The 27222-nt window shown below is 41.6% G+C and overlaps 1 protein-coding gene and 1 long non-coding RNA gene across 4 annotated transcripts in view; one reads left to right on the top strand and one right to left on the bottom strand.

Moving 5' to 3' along the window:
• The window catches only part of RAB2A (RAB2A, member RAS oncogene family), a 75783-nt gene extending 54857 nt beyond the window's left edge, over positions 1-20926 (bottom strand). For both annotated transcript variants that reach the window (XM_061172285.1, XM_061172284.1), the window contains exon 1: positions 20610-20926. In XM_061172285.1, the coding sequence (XP_061028268.1) occupies positions 20610-20655 (46 nt within the window). In that variant the 5' untranslated portion in view covers positions 20656-20926. The remainder of the gene's footprint in view (positions 1-20609) is intronic.
• A 148-nt stretch (positions 20927-21074) lies between these two features.
• LOC133076919 (uncharacterized) overlaps positions 21075-27222 on the top strand; it is a 94198-nt gene continuing 88050 nt past the window's right edge. For both annotated transcript variants that reach the window (XR_009697643.1, XR_009697642.1), the window contains exons 1-2: positions 21075-21297; positions 22284-22373. This is a non-coding gene — a long non-coding RNA (uncharacterized LOC133076919). The remainder of the gene's footprint in view (positions 21298-22283; positions 22374-27222) is intronic.

The raw sequence follows: 27222 nt of genomic DNA, 5'->3' as shown, positions 1-27222 counted from the left end.
CCTCTAGGAAGCTTCCATAGTGCACGCCTACCTTCACAAAGTGAGTTAGGTATTCTTCTGACTCTTAAATATGGAGACTTCCTGGCTGTGTGTGTATATAGCATAATCAATATAATTGTCTGGCTTCCGGGAAAAAAACAATATCCTCTGCTGTAAATGCAAGAGGAAGGAACGCTGCCAGGTTTCTGTGATCTCCCTCACCCTGTGTGTGGCATGGGCTCCAGGAACCACATCCAGACCTGAGCTCAGACCAACAGATGAAGTAGGCAGGCCTCACTGAAGGGTAAAACACAGGCGTAGAAGAGCTCCAACCACTCTCCTTATTCAGCCACTACGGGGACTGCAGAAGCCTTAACCTGGCAGTTTATTTCTTATCCTGCATTCTTTATGAAACCTCCTCCCCAGTTTGGATTTTTTCCTCCTTAGGTTCTACCTCCGTTTTCTGTCCCAGGATCCCATCCAGGACACCACATTACACTTGGTTGTCGTGTCTCCTCAGGCTCCTCTTGGCTGTGATAGTGTCTCAGACTTTCCTTGCTTTTGATGACCTGGACAAAAGTCTTGAGGAGTACTGGTCAGGTATACTGTAGAATGTGCCTCAGCTGGGATTTGTCTGATTTTTCTTCCCTGCGACTGACTAGAATACGGGTGTTCGGGAGGAGACGACAGAGATAGAGTATGATTTTCATCAAAAGGGTACATACTATCAACATGACTGATGATTGCTGATGTTAACTTTGGTCACCTGGCTGAGGTAGTTTGCCAAGTTTCTCCACTGTAAAGTAATCCTTTTGCCCTCCCCTTTTCATACTAGACCCTTTGGAAGGAAGTCACTGTGTAGCCTGATCCTCTAGGCTATCAAAGTTTTAACCTCTGTATTCCCCCTGCCTGGTTTCTCTTTGTATGATGTCATATTTCACCTCCCCCGATATCCAGTCTTCTGCCCTTCTATAATGTTTTAACAGTATCATGTGTTTTTGTTACTTTTATATTAAAAAATATATGAAAAAGAGCTCACATTTGGAGTATGTACTCCTCTGAGATGGAAAAGTGCCTGAAAATGTTTTAATTTTTTCACTCCCTACAACATCCTCCCCTAAATCCTGTTAATTCCAACTGTCACCAGTATCCTCCTCTTCATTTCCACTACCATTGCCTTAAATAAGACCTTCATTACTTCCTACCTGGACCACTGTAGTAACCATCCAACTACACCCCATCTTTCTAATCTGTCCTACATATGACTGCACCAGAGACGGAAGAGAAAAGATAGAAGGATTACATTTAACATCTAGTATGTCTCTGTCGCTGTATTACAACATGAATATATATAGACATATACATACACATGTGTATGTGTGTGTGTATACACACATTTAATTTCTAATTTAGTCGTAACTCTAGTCCTGTACTTTCCTTTAAAAATTTCAGTATTTTCTACTGTCTACAGAATAAAGTTCAAACTCTACCTTAACCTGTCACAACCTAGTACCTACCTAAGTCCAACATGTCTAATGAACTTATCTTTCCTTATTTCCACTAACTGTCTGACACAGGGTCTATACTACGGTTAAGCTGAATGGTTTACAATGAGGAAAGTACAAGGTATGGCACTTAGCAAATGTGTAATAAACAACAACTACCTTTCTGGTTTGTTCCTAGCTTTACATTTTGATTATTTAACATTTTTAATTGTCTAAACCCTACTCATTTTTCAAGAACCAGCTCAAATGCCATCTTACCCTAAGTTTTCCGAGGAGGAAGGCACTCTGGACCCTATGAAGTTCCAAGCTTTCTCCAGGACCTCAATCAGAGCCCTTATGACATTCTACCAGCACTGCTAGACTAAAAACCCCTTAAGGGCAGGGACACACCTGATTCACTTTTTAAATTCTTCTTAGAACTATGTTTTACATTTGGTAAACTTTTACCGTTGCAGCCTCCTGCACTGCAACACACACCACCAGTTTAAGAGATAAATACCGGACTACGTTTGGATCCTGTGTGTGATGCTGGTAGAAAAAGCTGTTTCAGGTCTCTAGGCCTTGTTTGCTTATTTGTATAATGGTGATCATACCATTCACCTTATTCAGAAGGCTACTGTGAGGAATAAAAGAAACAGCATGCAGAGAATAAAAGGTAACACGTCTGTGCTTCTTCTTCCTTCCCCAGTACGCAGAGGCAGACCAACACATCATCCCATGCTACGGCACAGTACTCTACACGTACGTTATTAAGCACTTCTCACATTAAAGTTTTATTATCAGTTCACACATCTACCTGCCTCCCTTGGGGGCGGAAAATCACTTTGCTCTGTGGCCTGGCTTAGAAAGCAGATGCTCAGTGAGTGAAGAGAATGTGTATCGCATGCTCGCTGAAAAGGTCACAAAATGACATACTTGCCTTTTCTACTTAATGACAAACTTAGTCTACATTTTAAAAAGTCAATTTCTCAAAAAAATTTTTATTCCCAAGAGTGGCTTTTTCAGATAGAAAAATGATGCTAGAGAATGAAAACGTGACTGCATGAAATTAAGAACTGCATCCCTAATAGTATCTGCCCCTAATTTAAGTGTACTTTCCCTTTGAAAACATCAGGTCTCTAGCAAGTGCACTGGTGTGCCAGTTATCAGTCAAGTGCCTCCTGCTCCAGACCCTCTCTGGCCTGCTGGAGAGACGAGGACGTCTCTCCCTTGACAGCTGGCATGATAGGAAGTGCCATGGGCAGAAAGTAGCACTCCAGCTCTCTGTGGCCACTGGCCCCCAGCACCCCTTCAGGCTGCTTCTCAGGGGCTCCCAGGCGCAGCCCCGCCCCACAGAAGGCTTCCCACAGCTTCCCATCCCATCATGGCCCCTCAAGTGCAATTCTCGGCCACCAGGTGGGCCTCAGCTGCAAGCCTCCAGAGAGGTCTGGATGCCAGATTTGTTTGTTCCTTCCTTCCTTGCTCCACCTCAGTCTTAGGGGTAGTGGCCGTGCCCTCTACCTGCTGTTGCTGTATTCTTAGAGTTCTCTTAGCCAACTCCCCATTACTCTAATCCCACGTTAGAGTCAGTGCTTCCTTACACCAGACTTTCCCTGTTCAGATTACTGTGTGGTTTCTGTCTCCTAGCTGGACTCTGCCTGACAGAACTAACATGGTTAAAATAGATGCTTCATTAAAATAAAACAAATTCAACTTGGTTAAGTCAAGGATTTTTTTTAACATAAGCCGAGTTTAGATATCCTTAGGAAAGACCTAGTTTGTGCAATATTTTCACAAAAACAAAGCTAGGTGCAATTTACATTTTTAAAAAATTGAAAAATAAAATGGAGCATTTGCTAATTTACATAGAGAATAAACAACAGAATATTAAATTTAATAGCAAGACAGCAGAATGTGGTTAAAAATAGCATCTCTTTCCTTTTTTCCTCCCACTCTTGGGACTTTCCTGAACTAGTTTGTTTTAATGGTGGAAAATGGCTTAGAGTGAGAAGAATCAGAACGAAGAAAACTGAAGTATAACCACCTCTCAGAATCGCAGAATGTCTCAGTATGCTGGAACCAAGCAGGTCCTCTGTGCAGTGTTTTCTAAACAGTAGGCTGTAACCAGTTAGGTCATGAAATCAATTTACTGGATTACAACTAGCATTAAAAAAATGAACTAGAACAAACCAGCAAATATTAGACTGTATGTACTAAATAAAATTAGGATGAGTGCTGTTTGGAAACGATTGTTTTAGATATATATGCGCACTTACACACATATCTGAACCCTGGGTTGCAATGTAGTATGTTATTGCAGCTTGTAAAAAACAAACTTGGAAATTATTCTCCAGCATCTCATCCAATCACATATCCAATGAAAGAACCCATCCACAATATTTACGTTAGTAAACACAGCAAGACGAATCAGCCAAAGAATCTAGAATACTTCTATTCTCATTTGATGAACATTTACAAGAACAGGGATCAAGGGAAAAATATGACTCAATCATCAGTTGGCAATTTAACATATAAATAAATAAATATACCTTGCATACCGTGAGTCATCTACTAGGTGACAATTCTATTACATAAACCTCTTTGGCAAAAAGATCTTTCAAATAGGTAAAATTAGGATGACCCTGTATCCTGGTTTGCCAGGGACAGGCTTAGTTATTCCTGGTGTCCTGATACATTAGGGCTCAGCTTGGACGATGAATTATATGGTTTCCCTAAAGCGCTGATTCTCAAAAGTGTGGTCCCCAGAACAGCAACATCAGCAATCTCTGGAAACTTGTTAGAATGCAAATCACCAGCCCCACCCCAAACTTAGTGACTCAGAAACTTTGGGCTGGAGTCCTGAAAGCAGTGTTTTACCAAGCTCTCCAGGTGATTCTCATGCGCCCTAAAGTTTGAGAACCACTGGCCTAGATATAACCAATTAAAATGCTGGTTTCAGTGTCTCATCCTCTTTAGTTTTCCAGCTACACAACTAGTGTGACGCCATTACATGCTTGGTATAACAGAAAACAGTGAAGTATGTTTCACCTCCGTACAGCTTAAGTTCAAAACAGGGTTATCTTGGTTTCCACTTAGTATCTTTGGCAATTCCCCAGCTTAGAACAGCTAGACTACATGATACCTGCCAAATACCCAAAGGACATGCTTCGCTATAGACGAGTAGTTTTTACCGCAGCTACGGAGTTCTACAATTGAGTTTATGCTAACATACTCTTGTCTTAATGTAAAATATATGCCTGACTTTTGACATTTTGAAGGTGAAAATAAGCTCCCTCTTCACACACAATCTTATCTGACCATAACAGTAAACCTATGGCATCAGTAAAGCAGGAATGATAACCTTTTTTTTTTTTTGCCATGCCGTGCGGCTTGCAGGATCTTAGTTCCCTGACCAGGGATTGAACCCAGGCCGTGGCAGTGAAAGAGCTGAGTCCTAACCACTGGACCACCAGGGAATTCCCGATAACCTCATTTTAAAGATGAAGAAACTGAGGCTTAAGTGACATGCCTCAAGTTAACACAGTAAGAGGCAGAACTGAAAGTCAGAATCAGGTTTTTTAATTCCAAGCCATATTTTTCCACTACACTATCCAACCTCCTGAGTTTGTTCTTCTCAGATACATATTACTACTTGCAATCAATACCTCTCCTAACTAAAAAGAAGATATCTCACTTCCCATGTTATTAGCAGCAATACTAAGAGGAAGAAGGGAAATGTTCTATAAGCTAAATGACTCTGACAGAGCAGAAATTTAATGAAAGAAAAAGGTTTTAAAAAAAATGAATATACAACTTCCTCGATGTTGACTTTACCCCAAACAACAATGTTCCAGTGAATATATCAGGTATATTAACATACTTTAATCTGACCATTTTCCTATCCTTTCATAGGTAAAGATTCCAAATAAGAACTACAGCATCTCAGAAATAGATTTCAATGAAGTAGTTCAAAGAGGATACTTTTTCATGATGCTATGGGAAGGAAGAAGGTGTCTGGATGTAAATGTACAAAATAATTACTGTACAATAAGTTTATTGTACATGATCTCTTAGTATGTTACGATATAAATGGGTATCAAAATTAGAGGCCGTAAGCAGAAAGATCTATTTCAAGCAGCTGCCAGATTAAACTAATAAGAAGTATGTGATAACAGTAACTAAATCAAGCTGCTAAACCCCCAAACATAGACTTGGTATCAGTCGACAAAGATAATGTTGAGACTAGCCTGTTGAATTTAAGTACATGAAATTTATACCGAGCTCAAAATTAAATATTCTTTCTAAATTCTTATTTTTAATGGAAGGTGATTTGTGACCTTCCATTGTGGTCACATGGGACCTAGGCTGAGCCAATCAGATGCTCCTGTTCAGAATTTGGAATCTTGAAGGAATACTTCAATATCAGGGACCAACAAGCGAGAATCCACGGTGGCTACAGAGGAGGTGACAGACGACTGGCAATGCATCAGCATCTGCTTCAGCAGGAGTTTGGCTGTGCCTTGCCTTCCTTGGTTTTGTCATTTCCAAGCCTGATTACACTGCCTTCCTATTAACTCTATGGAGCGTCCAGTCTTTACAATAAAATCCTCCTCTGCTGAAGTTAACCACCGTAGGTTTCTGCTGTTTGCTACCACAGACCAGGACTAACAGAATGAGGAACTGACTGAACTCTTAACGGTTCAGCTATGCAGGTTTTTTAAAACAATGAGACAGATTTCTATGTGATGATATGTGGAGACACCCAAGATTCACCCTGAGGTGAAAAAAATAAAGGTATAGAACAGCACAATTTGCATAATCATATTGGTGGGATTGGGACACACACACACGCAGGCTTAAAGATGTACAGAAAATTTCTAGAAGGATACACAAACCATTACTATACTATGTAAAATGGTGGAGTATTTAAATTTTCATTTTTTACCATAAGCATTCATCATTTTTACCATAATAAAAAAAATGTTTTTCAAAGAATCTATTTTAGCATCAAACACTATATAAGCAATACTTTTACTGGCCTCAGCCAGTGACCTCCATAGTGATGTGGCATTTAAATAACTAGCAAAACTTCTAGTGTGACCAGAAATAGTTACATTAAATATTGGTCTGCTAAGAAAATTAGAAGCCTGCAAGTAAAATAATGTGTTGTGAAATAGAAGATTTTGATTTCCTTTTTTAACTCCTAAAAGCCACTAAAGAATAAGTAATCAGCAGTTCTTTTAACAAAACTTACTCATGGCTAAGCCTCAAAATTCTCCAAGAAAGGAAACTCTAAGCCAGAAGGGATGGGGGAAAAAAAGACCAAGAAAGAAAATAAGGTTAAATGGTGGAAAGGCCTCAATAACTATTGTCAGAAACCTGCGTGAAGGGTTGAAATTTATCTCATTTAGAGACGGGGAATAAGGCTTCTTCTGTGAAGCTGTCCAGAGGATACAAAACCGACTCTTGAAACTGCACCACACAACGCTCTTCACAGTATATGGTCCCAAGATTCCTTCAGTCTTCAGCCCCCAGAAACCCTGACAAAAACTCTACACGGCCACACTCCCGATCACGTTCCTGTTATAAAGTCATCTGCCCTTCTTGGCGAAATAACAGACTGAGGAGCTCAGCTCAATTCTCTGCTCTCCACACATAACAAATACAAAAATAGAGGCAAAAGTACAAACTGATTCTATGGGATTATTAGGTGGAGAATTTCTCAAACAAACGGGACCATGCCTGATCAAGTCACATCTGATCTATCATTTGTAAAATGTGGCCAAGAGCTATCTAGGATTACTGTGAGAAACATATGAAAGCCATAGAACAGTATTCAGCATATAGTAGGTGCTCAATAAATGTTTACTAAAAATCTGAATCTGTCATAAGCCACTCACTCCAGTCAGAATGAATCTTCTCCATGCTCCTTTAGTACTCTCTGTACATACACAACTCTATTACATCATCTTATAATCTCTGTGGCAAATTGGTCTCCCCTCTAGGCTGGGGCAGTCTTGTTCATTTTTCTAACTCCAGCACAGGGAATGCTCACATAATATCTTACATTTCTTTAAAAAGAAAAAAAAATTCAAATCCAATCCCCTACTGTTTGCATAAATACTATCTTCCAAGCCCTAATGGGTCAGTCAAACCTCCGCCTGAACAGCCTCAGTAACAGACCAACTCACCACTTAACACACTCTTTCCATTTCACAGGCAGCCTTCTCTTCCTGGTCCTGGTTCTGGCTGCGAAAAGCCACAAAGGGTAAGTTTAAGCCCTTTTTTATACGACAGTCACCTAAGTATTTGAAGGTCATTATTATATTCTCCTTTAAGTCTTTTTTTTTTGGTTAAAATGTTTCAGTTATTTCAACGATTTCTAAAATGTCATGGTTGACAGAGACCCTGACTGGTCTCTGAGCACAGACTCCAATGTGCAGATATCCCTCTGAAACAAGAGTTTCCATAAGCGAATTGCAGTTGAGTCCTGACAGAGTACAACCATTACCTGCCTTGTTTGTACATCACACTTCTACTAACCTGGAGTCACATTTATTCCTTCGTTGGCTTTATTACTCATCTGACTCATACTGAATCTAGTCATGTAAAACTTTTAAGGTTTTAGACATGTGCTGCTATTTAACCAGGTGACCATGATCTTGTATTTGTATGGTTGTTTTAAACGTAAATATAGGGCTTTCACTTCATTTTTATTAAATTCCATTTTGCTAAATTTAGCCAATCACTCTGCCTGTCAAGGTCATTTTGGATTCTGTCTGGTGTAATCCACACATCAGCTCTTTCAACCAAAGTGGACTTTATCCAAGTTGTTGCCAATACGAAATATAAAAATCCAGGACTGAATATGGCAGCATGCTCCCTCCAGCTTGCCTACATGGGCAGTCCTTTATGGATACAGTTATTCAACCAGTTAAAAATCCACTTAGCTGCAAAACCAGAAGAATTTCTTCACTCCATACCAAAGGTTATCCTGAAAAAGTGTAGCAAATACCTTCCTTAAATTGGTGAATCAACTCACCAGGCATACAACTACTACTGCTTTAACTTGTAACTAATAACTAATTTCCCTATTTATTAATCTTTGTATCAAGTAAAGCTTTGAGCATAAGTGATTTTGGACACATGTACTTTTACTCTGCCCTTTGAAATGGTTTAAACTGAAACAACAATACTTCATCCAAAGAGATAAGAAGATAACCTTTGATCAATAGATTCATTTATACTGAAGACTTCTGTACATCTACAGAACTGCCTCTTTCCAAAAGGGTTCAAAATTGAGAGAAACCATTCAAAAGGTATATCAAGGTACCAAGAGTGAGTGTAGGAGCCCACTATCAGCCTTACCACCTCCTTCCTGAAGACCACTGAAAAAGAGCACCTCCTACCTGATATTCTTCTCAATCTCAAGTGGCTCATGAGGACATCTGAGTTTGGAAAAGACTTTTTCTTCTACACAGTCCAGAAAGAATTTCAGGATCAAAGAACTGCCGTTTTGCCTGTTAACACGTGCTCTTATTTCCTTCAACTCAAGTAACTACAGTTTGAGGTCAGCATGGTGAACAGCTTTTTCTATAGCCAAGACCTCCCCAACTAACTTAATTTTAGGATACTCAACAAATTAGAAAAATTATCTCTAAAATATTGCTATTAATGAAGCACTTTGCAGCTTAAAGGCATCTGTGCACAATGTTTATTTCAAACTCACAAAAATCCTGTGAAGTAGATAAGCCAGACATTACTACTAACTTTTTCTAGATGAGAAAACTGAAGTTGAAGACATCTGAACTTTACCAAGTGACAAGTAAGCAGAGGAGCTACCACGCTAATCAAGATATTCTAATTACAAATACCAGGCTCTTAGACAATTTTCAAGAGTGTTGTCTAAGCTAAAATACCCAGAAAGGACTTAGAATAATATATTGTTTGCCTTCTAGATGCATAGTAGTTATTGCTAAAGGTGGACAAATGCTAAAGGGGGAGCCATCCATCAATGTTAATAATGCTGGAGGGCGCAGAGCAAGCATAAAGGCACCACTTACACTGATTTATCAACTGTAAATAAATGAAGGGAAACAAATCACTGACACTTGAGTTTTAAAGACAGCTACAAAGTTAGGGGGGAAAAAACCAAAAACCAGTGCTAGAGCACTGGTGAACAACCCTATAGAGTGTACTAGCCGGTACTGTACACATTTTACAAAGAGAAAACTCAGGAATTTAAATTAATTGTTCATTTGCACAAATGAGTTATTGGCAGGTATCCTCTTTTCACATTGCCCTATAAGGAGTAGGTGACACTATACATGCTTGGGAAATCTGACCACCATACTGCTTCCTGTGTGGGACAAGTGCTGCCTCTCCCAAAAGCCCATGGCAAAGGGGCATGCCTGTGACCTATGCCCTGATTCCTGCGAATGGCTGAACCAGGCTGGTGCCTGATAGTAGATAAAAATTCAAATTCCCCAATGATTAAATTCTCCTAGTAAAAGACAGCCTCTCAGATTCAATTTTTTAAAAATATATCACTGGGCTATATAAAAAACAGGCTTAAAAAAAGTGACATAGGGCTTCCCTGGTGGCGCAGTGGTTGAGAATCTGCCTGCCAATGCAGGGGACACGGGTTCGAGCCCTGGTCTGGGAAGACCCCACATGCCGTGGAGCAACTAGGCCCGTGAGCCACAACTGCTGAGCCTGCGCGTCTGGAGCCTGTGCTCCGCAACAAGAGAGGCCGCGATAGTGAGAGGCCCGCGCACCGCGATGAAGAGTGGCCCCCACTTGCTGCAACTAGAGAAAGCCCTCGCACAGAAACGAAGACCCAACACAGTCAAAAATAAATAAATAAATAAATAAAAAAGTAACTAGTATCACAAGCTTTAAAAAAAAAAAAAAATTACAAACCATATTCAATCAGTTAAAAAAAAAAAAAAAGAATCCACCTGCCAATGCAAGGGACACGGGTTCGAGCCCTGGTCCGGGAAGATCCCACATGCCACGGAGCAACTAAGCCCGTGCGCCACAACTACTGAGCCTGCGAGCCACAACTACTGAGCCTGTGTGCCACAACTACTGAGCCTGTGTGCCACAACTACTGAAGCCTGCGCGCCTAGAGCCCGTGCTCCACAACGAGAAGCCACCGCAACGAAGACCGCTCGCCGCAACCAGAGAAAAGCTCGTGCGCAGCAACGAAGACCCATGCAGCCAAAAAAATAAACAAAAATTAAAAAAAAAAACTTAAAAAAAATTTTTTTAAAGTGACATAGTAGGGCTGAAACAAAAATTAGAGTTGACTGATAACTACTCTGGAGAGTGATTCAGATTAGCTGGTAGAGCTGAAGAGGGGCACCCCTTCCACCCACAGTTCTACTTGAAGGTGTATCTCCAGAACTCAGCACATGTGCTCAAGGAGCAGGCATGAGAATAACCCATGCAGTGCTATCTTTTAGAATGCAACGGAATATAATGAAAACTAAACTGATCAAGCAATAAATACCAACAAAATAGAGCAAAATATATTAATATAGATAAAGCCCTGAAAATAATGTTGAACAAAACAGTTTCAGAGCAAGTACAGTACAACTCCATTAATATGAAGTTGAAAAAAATACAAAAAATACTGTGCATTGTTTATAGGTACATACATACATACATACATACGTAGTAATCATTTGGAAACTTTCATAGGAATAATAAACACCAAATTCAGGAGACTGGTTACCTCTAGGGACAAAGAGGTGAAGCGCATACAATGGGCTTCAACTGTATCTGTAATGTTTCTTAAACAAAACAAAACAAACAAAAAACCTCATTCCAAAAGAAAAAGCAGAGAGGATAAAATAAGTATACACTAGGCAAATATGAACAAAAAGTTAATATTTAAAATTAATATCAAATACTTGAATACTAAAAAGTATACTACCAAATACACAACATGTAAAAATTACAGAGGAACTTAAATAACAAAGGAATAATTAACTTTTCAGCAAGATATAAAGCCCATACACACCTTACAAATTAGCCCTCAAGTTCACTGGGGGTGGGGGCGTGGAATCAATTTGACAAAGCTACAAAACAAACAAAAAATCCCCCAAGCTCACCCAACTGTCCTAATAGGAGATATTTACATCTCGCCCCCAAATTCAAAAGACTATGAGGAGTACAGAAGGTGTGACACAGACAACTAGCAGGACTGCTCTAATGGACAGGTATGGAGCCCTGAACCCACCACACACCCAAGAATATACTTTCCCAGCACACATGCGACATATACAAACAGTGACCAAGTACCTGGCTACAAAATTAGTCTCAAATACTGAAGAATCAATATACACAGTCTATATTACTTAAGTGAAATAAAGTCAGAAACTAATAATGAAAAAATATTGTTTTTTCAAAAGAAGAGAGAAAAAGAAAAAATATGTTTAAAACAAAAAACACACACTCTTAATTATCTTAAGGCTCAAAAGAGAAGCCATGAGAGGAAAACAAAGATTTCAGAGTGTCCAGTTCCCCAACACTTGTTTACAGTTTTTCTTGGATTCCTCAGCACTCTTCAAATTCTTATCAAAACCTCTCTTCTTCAGCTAGCTGGAGTAGGCTTCTGTTCTTCTTAATCAAATAGGTCCTTCCTAGAACAAAATCAGTCCTTCTACATCATTAGTGGACTTGGATGGGCACATAGACTACATTAAGCAAAGCTGATAAAAATAGATGCTTAATAAAATGAATCTTGCTAAACAATTTTGAATCTTGTTAAAACAATGTTGATAAAGTAAGGAACCTTCCATAAAACATCTAGTGGCAAACAAATATGGTAAGTACAAAAACACACCAACATAGACTAGGAAAGCAACAATTAGAGTCAAGGATGGCAGACTCTTTAAAGTATCAGCTGGCCATAAATGAGCAAGCTAAGCAGGGAAGTGGAAAAAAAAAGAAAAAAAATCACCACATTAGGACACATGGAGGGCGAAAGAAATTACTTTTGTTATGAACAGCATTAGTCAAACACTATACAGCACTGGTCAAGTTTGGGTTAGTTTTTCAAATGTATATGGGGAAATTACTGAAACATTCAAAGAAGCAGAATAAAAAATGAGGATGAAATATTAACCATTTCTTGAGTCAGTGTTAAACATATTATCTCATTTATTCATTCCATTTTATAGATGAGGACACCAAGACTCAGAGACTGAAGAGGTTGCCCAAGCTCACAGAGCTTGTGAGGAGCAGAGAGTAGACTTTATTCTTGTTTTACATAGAACAGTTCTGCCCTGTTTTGCAGAGTGGAGGTGGCTTCTGTTTTAGTAAAGGGAATTGAGGGACTGTGTACTCTCACGTCAACTCAACAGACCAAGCAGTTGGTAAGCCAACACAAGAGCCGTGACATGGAATTTGTGGGAATCAAGAAATGCATCTGATACGGGAGAGAGAGCATGGACTCTGGAGTCAGAAAGACCTGGGTTCAAATTCCAGCTTGGCCACTGAATGGCTGTGTGATAGGACAATTAGTCTCCCTTTCCTCACCTGTAAAATGGAGCCTTCCTCACGGATATTACTGTTCAGATTCAATGAGTTATACCACTAGAAAAGGCCCTATGTGTATGAATATACTACTTGTGTAGTTACATTTTTCACTACTTTACACTGTATTCTTTTTAAGAAGAATCAGAAGAAAATGCCTTTCAAGACTCAATTAAGGAATAAGTATATGAATGCGTGTACTTTTAAGAATGGACACTATAATTAAGGTAAATGAAAACAGGGTTCTCTGTACAGCTTAGTATAAGTACAGTGCCCACTTCAAAAAGGTATACACAACATGGATATTTACTGTTTCTACCCACTGCTCCTCCTTAGCCTGCTGTGGTAGGCAGAAAAATGCCCTTCCCCCCACCCCCCACCAAAGACATACACACCCTAATCCCCGGAACCTGTGAATATGCTACCCTACATGGCAAGAGGGACCTTGCAGATTAAGATTACAGATCTCGAGATGGGAGATTATCCTGGATTATCCAGGTAAACCCAATCTAATTATATGAGTCTTTAAAAGCAGAAAACCCTTCCCAGCTTCAATCAGATATGGGATGACTCAAGAAGAGTCAGAAAGATGTGACATAGGACTTCCATGGTGGTGCGGTGGTTAAGAATCTGCCTGCCAATGCAGGGGACACGGGTTCGAGCCCTGGTCTGGGAAGCTCCCACATGCCACGGAGCAACTAAGCCCGTGCGCCACAACTACTGAGCCTGCACTCTAGAGCCCGTGAGCCACAACTACTGAGCCCGCGTGTCACAAATACTGAAGCCCGTGCGCCTAGAGCCCGTGCTCCACAACAAGAGAAGCCACCGCGATGAGAAACCCGCACACTGCAACGAAGAGTATCCCTGGCTCGCCACAACAAGAGGAAGCCTGCGCGCAGCAACAATGACCCAACGCAGCCAAAAAAAAAAAAAAAAAAAAAAGATGTGACATAAAAGGACTTGATCCACTGTTGCTCGCTTTGAAGATGAAGGAAGGGGGTCATGGGCCAAATCATGTGACAATGTGGGTAGACGCTGGAAGCCGGGAAGAGATGACAGCCAGCAAGAAAACGGAGCTCTCAGCATGGAACTCTATCCTACCAACACCCTGAATGAGCAAGGACCCTCCAGAAGGGTACCCAGCCCTGCCAAAACCTTGATGTTAGCCCAGTGCGACACACCTCAGACTACTGATATGTACATGAACTTATGTGGTGCTTCAGAACTCTAAGATAATACATTTGCATTGTTTGAGCTGCTAAGAATATGGTGGTTTGTTACGTTAGCAACATGAAACTAATATGCTCTCTTACTTGAATTAAAAAAAACTGTAAAAATTTTTTATGTAAGTGCCCTTAAATCCTTTCTGAAACAAGGACAAATAAATTGGCCAATGCATGTAGCCTAATCAGAAGAGGCTACCTAGCACACAGTCATCGTTTTCTGAGGCACTAACTCTGTGCCAGGCACAGTCTTGCCTTCAAGAACGTCACTCAGCATCGTCCATCAATATTCATTTTCTGCCTCGGATTTGACCAGAAACACAATTAACTGTCAGCTACCCCTGAAAAATGGCAACATTTTCAAGAGAGAACTGGAGAAACTTAGAGTTACATCATAGCTATGAAAAGCAGAAGAGGTGGGGAGAGGGAAGAAACAGTTTGCCCCAAAGGACATAGCTCAGTTTCTTCATCTATGAAATGGTAATCTCACACATACCAGTTGAAGGATTAAAAGATAAAAAGCTTTTGATATTGTGTATGAACTATAAAAAGTGTGGAGAATCCCTCATAAGAATCTACTAGGTAGACAGAGTGCCAAAAACTAACGTAATGGAGAATTCCATATAAATTCACCCTGGATATGCCTCAGGGATTACTTCAACAGAATCCCAGAAAGCAGAAAATCTGACAGTAGAAAAGAATCAATTTTAGAAGGACAGGCAAAAAGGTTCATAACTGACAAGGAGAGGAATGTCACAGTACCACTACAAACAATGCTTTTAAAAAACAAATGTCCAGGACTCACTGCAGATCTACTAAAGCAGCATCTCCAAGGAGGAGACCCAAGTCGTTTGAGTTGAGAAACACCACAGGAATCAAAGGGGGTGTCTACGGGTGTATGATAGCAGAGGGAATCTAGCATCTTTCTGCCAGGTGTCCTTTACTTACAAGTGAAGAATAACAGCTAGAATGTGGAGTATTTTAAAACCAGCAAATAAACAAGGCTGATGAAATCAAATGGGAAAGTTTCACAGAAAACGAAGTCAGAAAGAGGGACAAGGGCGGTCAGTATGTGGTTGCATCTTTTGTGGCAAAGGACACAGCCTCCCAGACTGAGGATGAGCAGAGAATAACAAAATGGAGCAAGCACAGCTGGGCCAGAGTGAGAGGGAAAAACAGCTAAGCTGGCAAAATCAGGATCTGCTCAAGTGAAACAGCAAAATTCCTGGCTACCACAAGAGGAGGAGAGCTGTCGAGATGACATGGGGGAGGGGGAGCAGTGGGGGAGATAAAGGAGAAAATTAATTTCAGGTTGGCGCAGGAGCAGGAAAGGAGCGGGGGCACAAAGGACAAGAGCACTAGCTAGAAGAGCGAGGGCCATGACTGGAGATGAGGAGGCAGGTTCACCAGGAGAGAAGAGGGGAAAAAGGAACGAGAACAACAGGGCCACGGCCTCTGCGGTTCACTAGAAAGTCTCAGGAGCAATATAAATATTAGGGGCAGCAAGCAGGAAATAAACTGTCTAGGAGAGAGAGAGAAAGAGAAAGGGCAGTCAAAAAACCTGAAAGACTACCAACAACATGCATAAAGCAAAAACTTCAATGAAATTCTAGATGATGTTAAAATGTATGTTTCAGGCACATTTTAGCTCTCTCATTTAATAAAACAACTAAACACATCTAAAAACAGGCAAAACTAAACAATATAGTTTAGGGATGTGTAAGTGATACAACTGTGAAGAAAAGCGAGGGAAGGATTAATACAGAATTCAGGCTAGTGGAAGCCTGGCGGAGAGGTATACGATGAGGCTCTGTATTTCTCTGGAATGGGTGTTTGATTCAATACTACTCTTTAAAGTGTGTAAACATATAACATGCATATGTTTTTATATGCATGATATATTTCATAATTTTAAAAAAACTTTAATGGAATTTTTCTACCTCCCAATTTCCCAGTTTGTTTTCCTACTGTTTGTTTTCCAAAATAATCTAACAAACTTGCTCATACAATTTTATAAAATGATTGGTGTTTCTGGCCTCAGGTTTTGTAACAAGAAGCTGTACCTCAGGTCTAGTGAATCAAAATCGCTGGGGGTTGGGCCACTGAATCCTTAAAAAAAAAGAAAGAAACCAACACCCTAGGTGACTCACAAGAATCTAAAGAAACTCAAGTTTGAGTCTCCCACAGGAAGAGGTCTTCTTTCTGTTACAGCCCTAAAGCTCTGGAGAATCAAATGCCATTCCTTCCCCAAGTTCTCTGGGATTTTGCTCCTGCCCTCTCTCTAGTATTTTCAAACTTTCAACCTCAAGTCTCCCCTATCCTAATACACACATGCACATCAGCTAACTTGATCCTGCAGCCAACTCTAAACTCACTCTTTCCTCCTCTTTCACACTCCAAGTTTTCTAAAATGGCCCACAGTATGGCTCTGTTTTTAACTTCCCAATATCACTCTCTCTTTTAAAACCATCATTGATTGAGCTGCAAACATGTACTTCCAATTACCTACTAGACATTTCCCCTTTGCTCACCTGGCAAATACTTACGCATTCTAATTTCAGCTCAAATATCACCTCCCAGGTAAAGCCCTGCAGCACCTCCCCCAAGCGCCCATCCACTCATCTATTAAACATTTCTGATACTGAATGCCTACCCTTACTTTTAAGACAAAGTCAAAAACTTTCCAAACAAACAAAAAAATTAAGATGCACGTAGTAAAGGTGGTCAAAAAGTACAAACTTCTAGTTATAAGATAAATAAGGCCTGCGGATGTAATGTACGGCATGATGAGTATAGTTAACAACGGTGTATTGAAGAGCTGAAAGTTAAGAGAGTATATCTTAAAGGTCTCATCAGAAGAAAAAAACCTTTTGAACTATGTGTGGTGATGGATGTTAACTAAACTTACTGTGGTAATCATTTTGCAATACATACGTTTATCAAATCATTAGGTTGTGTACCTGAAACTAATACAATGCTATATGTCAATTATATCTCAAATTAGAAAATGCATTCAGATGATATGATAATGTGTGACCAGGCTGGTCTTGTTTATTTATTTACATAGCACTTGTCCCTGAAAGAGTTTAAGCAAAAACAAAAACAAGCCAACCAAACCAAAGGTGGAGGTGGGCAGAGAAGGAAGAAGAGTGGAGGCGACCGGCACCAGGCGACAGGGAGGGGTGGGGTTTGTTATCATCTTAAAAGAATGAACGAATAGGAGTTGCTCAGGTGAAAAAGTTCTGACCTAACCTGTCTTTTCCCTTTGGCTGGGAGTGGGGCTTTGGGGAGTGGAGCACAGTAAGAAAGGGTATTTCAGACAGAACACAACCGGGTTTGTGCTTTTGTGTGCCTAGCTGAAAGGCAGGAAAGGGGAGGGAGGGTTAGTGATGAGATTAAAATGGAAGGCAGATGCCAGAATTTTAGAAGCAACAATTATAGGTTTACTACAATTTTTCTCTCCCTCTATACTTGATAATTATCTGCTTATAATATTAGTCCAGGCCTGTTAAAAGCTAATTTCCACTTTATATCTAGGTTTAAATGACACATTTTCCTAAATGATTTTTCAGGAACAAGACACTACCAATAAAAAATTTTAAAGCTATATTTTAACTACATTTGGCCATGCAGTAAGAAAACGAACATTTCAACAGTATCATGATCATGTAAAACATTTTAAAAGTCTCTTCGGTGAAAGGGGGAACTCTGGAAAGGAAAATGTGTGCGGTACTTCCACGTTTGTCCTCATTTTAGCTCTCTACTGAGAGAAGGGAAGGTTAATAATGACTGCTTCACAGGCTAGGGAAAGGGAGAATCAGGAAAAACAGTGATTTCCTTCTTTCTAAAATGCATATTTTTCACACTATGACTTTTTTAAAAACCAGGATGGATTTCCGACTACTGATTACTGATCATTTTTTTGCGTGTGGGGAGGGCCACATTAAGTGGACCTTACAGCTACGGGTATACTTTGAATTAAGAAAACATAGTAAAGGATTTTGGCCAATGATAATGATAGTAGTAAGAAAGTGGCAGAATTGGACTAAAAAATTCTTCTGTCAAGTTATTAATGTATATTAGTGGGAACATTACGGCCTGTTTGGCTGTTCTTTCATCAATTTAATTAAATATATGGAGCCTACCGTCCATCTTCTATGGGCTCTTCCTGGAATACAAAACCATACAAAACACCTTTTCTGCCCTCAAGAGGTATATAATTAATTATAAATGCCTACACAAGTGTCTACAGAACAGTCAGGAATTAATATCAGAAGAACGATACAAAGTGGGATACATCTAGATAAAGAGTGGTGGTCACTTCCAGCCAAGATACCAGGAAAGCCTGACACATCAAAAGAACTTAATAAACATTGACTCTGAGAGACTGCAGAAGACTCAAGTTAGACTTTGAGGAATTACAGAATTTCAACAGAGAGGCACTCCAAGCAGAGAGGGTGGCAGAGACCAGGAAAAAGCACAGGGCCTCACTGGCAGGCGGAAAGTGGAGACTAGCGAATACTGGGAAAGAAGGCTACAGAAGTTAAACACGGGCTAAAATATGGAGTTCCCTGAAGGTCAAACTACAGAACGTGAACAGAGGAACAGCCTCCAAACAGCTGTGTTTGGGGAAGGTTAGGCTGACAGTCAACTATACCAGCTGAGCTGGAGTGGGGTGAAAGTAAACGCTGTGGACAGTCCAGGGTCAAGTGCTCAGTGCCGGAACTAGGTGGTAACAACTAGGTGGTAACGGTAGCAATGGCAAGAAAGAATGTCCTCCCTTTGAACCGCCAGGGGACTGTTTTTGCATGGGGGCAAATTCCAAAAGAAGGGAGCACCGCCTTGTGAATATTTGTAGCCCCACTACTCCCAGTACAATATTTTACCCACAGCAGATGCTTGGTAAGTAAGCTGAACGAAGGCAACCTGTGAAGGCTAATTTGAAGCGTCACTACCGCTTCATGTCCATAATCACTCTTCTCTCTACTTCTCAAACCCACTCATGTAGCAGTTAACGTGAACTCCCTCTTCCAATCTCAGTGTTACAGCCTCAATCAAAATTTGCCAGTAGGCTTTAGAACCCCACTTCCTTCAAGTATGCCACAGCATTTAAAAAAGTATATAGATGCGCTATGAACATGTGCAAAACATTGCTTTATCCAGGAATTTACGCAGAAAACTATCCCGTTTCCACACGCACACCAAAAAGCCTTGCTGAAGGACTATGTTTACAGCAGAAACTTTTTCTTTTTAGGCAGCAATCAACATGCTTCTTGTGCTACTTATTCAATCTGCCATATCACTAGTGCAACCACAAGCTGCTGCTTACATTTCCAAAGTTGTGCAAAGGGTCCAAAGTTGTGCAAGAGTCATCACTGAAATCAGACTCCGGTATATTAATAGTTATAACACCTGAACAAGTCTTAGTTTTATTATCAGATTCAAAGTAATACCCAAAAATCACAGATATTAAAAATATTTTCAACGAGTTTGGCTACTTTATCTGCGAAATACAATGGGATGTTATCTTCAGTGCAAGTGACTGTATTTCTTCTGCTTCGAATGCACATCAATTCACCTGATAACTGGCAGTTGTGACCCTGGATTTGATGTATCGAAAAAAACAAAGTGTCCCCAACACACACACACACACACACACACACACGCCAGCGCACACCCTAGAGCGCTGAACGACCTTGCATTACTATCAAAGAACCCCAAGTTTACACGTGGCAGAAGTCGACAGAACTCTTTCATGCTTTAATGACCTCGAAAGGGATTCCCCAGGCGTCAAGTAACGGGATGGGACTTACTCTGACTTGGGAGCTGAAAGTGATAAAACTACATACCTATATTACTACTATTATTATTTTTTAGAGGTTTCTGTCTGTCCTCAGCTGGCTGTCCCACGCCAGCGAGCGCTCTGCCCGGGCCTCGGCAGGTGCGTGTGGGTCAGGAAGCCCAAGGCCCTCCTCCCATCACCGTCTGCTCTCCTCGGCCCCGCTTTCCTCTCCGGGGGGCGGCGAAGAGGCCCAAGGCGAGGGGCCCGGGGCAGGGCGTGCGATCCTCAGAGCCAGGCCCTGACGGCCCCTGGATGGGCCGGCCCTCCTCTCATACACTCCCCAGATCGCGCGTCGAAACGGCGGCCGCGGCCCCCAGCTGCAGGGCCGGGGCCGGGGCGGCGGGCCGGCCCGGCCCGGCCAGGCCGCGGCCGCTCGCAGTGCCCACGTCACCAGCTCCAGCACTGCGGAAATAGAGCGGCGCGGCCGGCGGGGAGGCGCCCGGCGGCGGCGGCTCCCGCGCCGCGGCCAGACGCCGTCTGCCGCTCAGCCCCGGCCCGGAGGCCGCCGACCCCCGCCCGCCGCGCTCCCGGGCTCACCTGTGTCGCCGATGATAATGTACTTGAAGAGATAGGCGTACGCCATGGCCGCGGCCGCTCGGTGCCAGGGCACACGGCTCCTCCTCCTGCTCGGGCTCCTCCTCCTCCTCCTCCTCCGCGCCCCTCACCCCGGCGCCGCTCGGCCTCGAAACGCCAGGTCCCGCCCGCCGCAGCCGCCGCCGTCGTCGTCAGCCGCCGGGAGTGAGGGGCCGAGAGGAAGCGGGACAAACCGACACCGTCTGAGCCAAGAAAGACAGCGCCCAGCGGAGCCCGGCTGAACAATAACAGCCGCCGCAGCGCCTCCGCCCCGCCTCCGCGCCGACCCGGAAGTGCTGCGGACGCCGGCGCCGCCGGGGGAAAGGGGAGGAGCCCCGCACGCCGGCAGCGCCCCGCCGGCCGGAGCCCCGCCCCGCCCCGCCTCGCCGGAGACCCTCCCGGCTCCGCGTCGGCTGCTGCCGTCCGCCCCGTCGGCCCCGAGCCGGGCGAGGCCGGGCGCCGGTCTTGCCGGCATGTTTGAGCGGCAGACGCCGGCGGCCGGGAGACGCTGGGGCAGGGGCGGGGCCTTGCGGCTCCGTCGCCGCGACGCGAGCGGAGCCGCGTCTTTCCGCCCTGCGGTGGGGACGCGGGACACGTGGTGGGAAGGCGGAGGTCGCGTTCGGCGCAGGGCCTTCCCTGGGCCCGTGACAAGGTGTTCGGAAATGATGGGGCCTCTCGGGGCGGGGTTGGAGGGCGAGGCTGTATCTGTGGTGCGGGACGGGGCTTTGACAGGGAAAATGGAAGTGTTTGTAAATTCGAAACCCTAAGTTAGGGAATATGCGGTAAACCATGATATGCACCTGCGGTGGAATACTATGCGGTCTTAAAAAAAAAAAAAAGCCTGACAAGGTTACGCAAAAACAAGGCACAGAACTCAGTGTATAAATATACATTTATGTTATATATATTATTTATATATACAACTATTTTATATATAGTAAGTGATACATAAATTACATTTGTATGTTTATAAGCTATATTTTATTGTTATATAAATATAAATAACTTATTTTACCATTGTGTAGAAAAATGACAGGAATATACTTAGAGACCCATAGTACGTAGTCAATCTGAAAGGACACAGCTGGGACCAGGGGAAGGAGGGGATGGGATTGGAGGGAAGATCTACTTTTCACTGAATTTTTCAAGGGCAGTTTGAAATTTTTGCAGTGTTCATGAATAACCTGTTGAAAAATGCACTTAAAGGAAAAAAAGTAACTTTTTTGTTTATTCAACTAACACTTTAAGTACATACTATATTTCGTGCACTGCTAGGCCCTGGAACTAAAGGCAGACACTGTTCTAAAGGAGCACGCAGATTTTGGAAGAGGAGATGCAAGACAGAGTTAAAAGTGTCAGGATAGGTTATCTAGAGAAGATGATGTCTGACCCAGAAATATGAAGGAAGAGTTTGTCAAAAGGACAAAAGGTGGGGGAAGGGAACTGAAGTTTAGGCACAAGAAACAATGTGCAAAGGTCCTGGATCTGTTCAGGGAATTTAAAGTTGCATAAGGAAGCTCATCTGCTAACCCATAGCCTCTAATGTTGGCAGTGGAAGGAGAGCCATTGCTAGGGCAGAAGTGACTGGGGTTTAGTGGCTCTGGTTCCTGTTGCCTAATATTTTCCTCTCCCTTTTAGGATCTGTCATTCTACCGAAACCTTCACGCTGGGCTGGCAGTAGTTAGTTGCTACGTGGTTTGAATGGCCTTTCCAAACGTCAACTCACAGGTTTTTGTTTGTTTGTTTTTACTATTTGAGGGGATTTTTAGGGATAGCACACAAAAATTTGATGTGAAAAATTACCTGGAATTGCATAATCTAGTTCACTCATCTTTAGTTTGGGGGAGGAGAAGTCCCTTCTTAGGCCTGCCATGTTCCAAAGGCCATTTTGTCCCTCCCATCTGAGTGCCTTCACTCAAGTCTTTCCTGGTGATAGACATGTAGAAAGTTCTCTCCTTCCAGGAGAAACTCAATTTCTTACTACTCTCAGCGGTATGCCCTTTACACATAGCCTGAACAGGACAACTCTATGGGGATGTTCCACGAAAGCCTAGCATCCTTACGATCGGAAGCATTCCCATACTGTTAGAGGAGGAGAACTGTGGGAGAAGTCACTGGCGCCAGGTCATGCACGGGCTTGTTGCCATGTCAGGATGCATGAGGCACTTTACCCAGTGGACACAGGGAAACTGGGAAGAGAAAGGTCAGAACTGAATGTAAAAAATTATAGAAAAGGATATGTATAGAGCTTCAGAGGCAATGCAGCGTAAAGAGAACTTAGGAAACCTGCTTTTGATCTTGGTCTTACCACAAACTGGTTGGATGATTGTTGCAAATCTTTTGGCCTCCTAGAGCTTTGACACACTCATTGATAAAGTGACGGAGCTAAGTGTTACCTGAAAGGTCTATTCCAAGTCTGAAGTCCTTTAATTTTATGTCTATCCACCTCCAGATCTAAAGCACCTGTAAAGTAGGTGGTAATCTTTCTCTCATGAAAATGTCAGGGCCACAGGATTCAAGTGTATATGGTTCTTGCACAGAACTGAGAGGTGTTACAGTTATTGGTGCGCAGGAATTATAACAGTCAGTGGCTTTGAAAAGAGCAAGGACTAGATTTTCAAGTCCCTCGCTGAGCCTCGGTTTCCTTGTCTGGAAAATGTAGAGAATAACTGCCTCACAAAGTCAATTTAAGATCAAATGAAATAATATATGTGAAGATATTTTGTAAATTATGAAAAACATATACTTAATACGTGAAACCCTTAGTGCTGCATAATTTTTAAAAATTACCTCGAGGGAGTTAAGGCCTAATCACTATACAAATTCCTGTTTTAAAGTCAGCTCCTTTCCTGTCTCTATTTTATGTCTCGACGTTTATTTTTTTCTATGTGTAATTCATAATATTTTGTTATATTTTCTCTAAGCCTATATGCTGTCTTAAATTCTCTTTGAAACAAGGTGTAAATAAAACCCACACAAACTTCATTTTAAACACTTTACTTAGCCCCCAAAATCCAAAGACATTTTTTCAAGAAAAACTCCTTAGGCAAAAATGACAGAAATAAAACTCTCTCCCCTTAAATCATAGGATACTTCCTGGGATTTTCCATTCTGTTCGATTTTCAGCTATAATTTCACTCCCTTGGGGATGAATTCTGATAACCTCATCTCTCAGTCTTACATCATATGTGGTCTGAAGGTCATAACTGTGAAATTTAAGGATTGTTTAAGGCTACATTCTCCAAGGTCTCCTTATTCAAGTTTTCCATGACATTTTAAAGTAGAGTATAATATTAGACTTTTGAATTTACTCTTCCCAACCAAACTTTTCATGTGTTTAAATTTTCTCTGGTTTTGATCGCTCTCAGACTGTGGGAAGAGAGGTAGTGGGGGAATGGAATGGGAGAAGAGTGGCTTGGAATACTGTAATCCATAGGTTCTTACTTTGGTTCCCATGGTTTCCTGAGCCAGCTCTCGAATGCACTCTGGGAGCCCTGTGATCCTTCAGAAATGATATGCACAATGTTGTATGGATTTGCATATATGTAATTTTATGGGAGAGATCCTCGCACGAGTCCATGACCCAGAAATAATTAAGAACCACTGTGAAATGCTTGCTTTCAGCCATTTCCAAACACCATGACAGAATTAATTTTCCTGCATATACTAATAAGCTCAGTACCAGTTCTGGAGGAAGAAAGAACTCCGTTCAACTCCTGAATTTACCCCCTATCAGTTGAGTGATCTTGGATAAATTACTAAACTCTCTAAGCCTTAGATTCCTCATGAGATGACACAAGTGTCTAGCAAAGTGTCAAGCTCTCAGGAGACACTAAGTAAACACTGAAGTCATTTCCCCCTTTCCTTCACCCTCTCCCTGTCTTCCACCTCCAACCTGTCACTAAGAACGGTAGGAGTTAAATGAGCCCAACAAAGACCCTCCCTTAAAGGAGATTGGAGTCTCTCTCATGCTAAGTCATGGGTAGTCATTGTACTATATAATGAAATAATTATACAACTCACCATAATGAGAATCAGTGGGAGCCCTGAGCTTGTTTTCCTGCAACTAGATGGTCCCGTCTGGGGTGATGGGAGACAGTGACACCCGAAGTGTGTTGCTTGTGTCCACTCTACTCTGTAACAATCAGCTTAATTGTCACTTGCCACTCACTGATAGGGTTTTGATATGTCTGCAAGCAATTGATTTACTATGGTCTCTGTGCAGTCAAACCTCTCTGCTAATGATAACCTGTATATGTAGCTGCTCCCCAGCAGAAGCGGAAGGAGGGCCATCTAAGCTGAGCCTTAAAGGGCCTTATCTTTCATAGTTATTGCTTTACTAGTCATTCCAGATGTTTCAGCAGCCCTCTCCACTGTACTTTGTTCACCTTATCCACCTCATCTGCCATTTATATTCTTGTTGGGTAACACACTTAGTATTCCCTCTCTTACTTTTCTACTCATGACCGATTTCTGACCACTTGTCAAAGCCAGAAATGACTGTTTTCTCTCTTCCATTCCATTCTTTTTTTTTTTTTAAACATCTTTATTGGAGTATAATTGCTTTATACTTCCATTCCATTCTGCTCATCCTTCAGAAGTTTACTTGAAGGGTCAAAATGGAATGATTGCAAATTCACATCCTGAGTCAATGTGTGTGTAGGTGAGTGAAGAAACTTTCTTTTGTATGTAGGTTAGTTTTTTTATCGATGGACTTACCATTCATAATAGAAGGGGCCTACATAAGTGCACAACTGAGAGAAACAGTGAATATTGGAATAATAATAAGCTCGTTTTATAAAATCTTGGATTAAAAAGTATAACTACATAAAATATTTTGAATTAATGATTAGTAACAAATTTAAAAGTGAGTTAAAAACCAAAATAGTGTTCTTAAACTGCCTACTTTTCTCAGTCCTTAACAGTTGCCTAGTGCTTTCCACAGAGAGAGTGATCTGGGGAATGGCCCAATATTGGATTCCAGGAGGCCTGAATTACAGTCTTTCTTGCCACCAACAAGCTGACCTTGAGAATTTTTGTCATATACTCAATAGAGATGATAATTCCAGTTGCTAATAGAATCACTGGGAGGTAGATATGAGAGCACTCTGAAAAGTACATTATTACTAAGAGAGAGTGTATATACCAAATTGCAGGTGAATGATTTTCTTGAATGTATCTAGGTATATTAGAAGACTGACCCCTATAGAACTGTATAACATCAGTAATATTTTACTATCTGCATTGTTGGGTTTTTGTCAGCAAAGACTAGACCATGCAATTACTTCAAACCCTCTGGTTTGAACACATATTCATCCATTTATCCTGTATGTGTTCTATGTCTTGTGTTCATTGGTAGGTGTCCTTATTTTGGAAAAGTCGGGATCAGGATGAGAATGAGGATACCTGAGGAGTACACCTCACATTTTGCTGAAGAGAGAACCATTTACTACTCCCATGAGTGTTTCAATTTATTTTAATCTTTACCCGTAAAGGTCTTTAAATTTTGGTAAAGGGAAATCCATTTTCTCTCCATTTTTGAGGACATGATAAGCTAGCTGTGTCCCAGTGGGAGGTGCGGACACTGAAAACCTTCTGTCACTGATGTCTTTTGTGTGAGCTGGGTGCCAGGAATTATGAGATCACATTTCAACCTTCTTCCAGCTCCCCTCCCTCCTATATAATCTCTATCTCTGCTTCTAACAGTCTCATTATCAGAATTTTCAACATATGGAGTGAGAGAGAGGAAAATGACAAAGAATCACATTTTCACTTCTAATATGGAGAAAATAGGAGTCTATTTGTCCAAACTTTTTTATTTTAAAAAAGTTAATAAAAAAATGAATCTGTTCTTCAAACATTGAGGTTACATCCAAAGGCTCCCATTTAAAAATCTGCAAGGCTAATTTAAATTTGTCCAAGAATCATTGCTGTACTTCTACCGCTCTTTTAAATTTCTCAATTTAAGTAATCTGGGGATCAATTCCCAGCAATTTCTTCAAATGAAACAGATTATGAAAAAGTACAGTATAACCTTACAATAGCAGTAAACATTTATTCTCACACAATTTTTATGCATCAGAAATCTAGGAGCAGCTTAGCTGGGTGGCTCTGGCTTGGAGGTCTCTTCATGGGGTTGCAGTTAATCTTTCAGCCAGGGCTGCAGTCTGCAGTCATCTGAAGGCTAGATTGGGGCTGGATGATTTATTCCCAAGGTGGCTTATGGCTGAGGCCTTAGTTCTGTACCACATGGACCTCCCAGAGGACTGCTTAGTAGCTTCATGACATGGAAGCTGATTTCTCCCAGCGGCAGAGATATGAGAGAGTGAGCATAAGGCCAAAACCTCAGTGTCTTTTATGACCTAACCTTGGAAGTCACATCCCACCACTTCTGCTGTATCCTTCTGGTCCCATGGACCCACTGTGATAAAACATAGGAAGGGACTATACAAGGACATTAATAACCAGAGGTGAGGATCACTGTCATCTTAGAAGCTGGCTACCACAACCTACAGAGATCAAGTGAAAACAAGGATCTAATATATGTCTAACCATCTGAAATCAGATACATTTTGGG

This window comes from Eubalaena glacialis, chromosome 17 (genome assembly GCF_028564815.1).
Source record: "Eubalaena glacialis isolate mEubGla1 chromosome 17, mEubGla1.1.hap2.+ XY, whole genome shotgun sequence".
Classification (NCBI taxonomy): domain Eukaryota; kingdom Metazoa; phylum Chordata; class Mammalia; order Artiodactyla; family Balaenidae; genus Eubalaena; species Eubalaena glacialis.
This window is presented reverse-complemented; position numbering and strand designations above follow the sequence as displayed.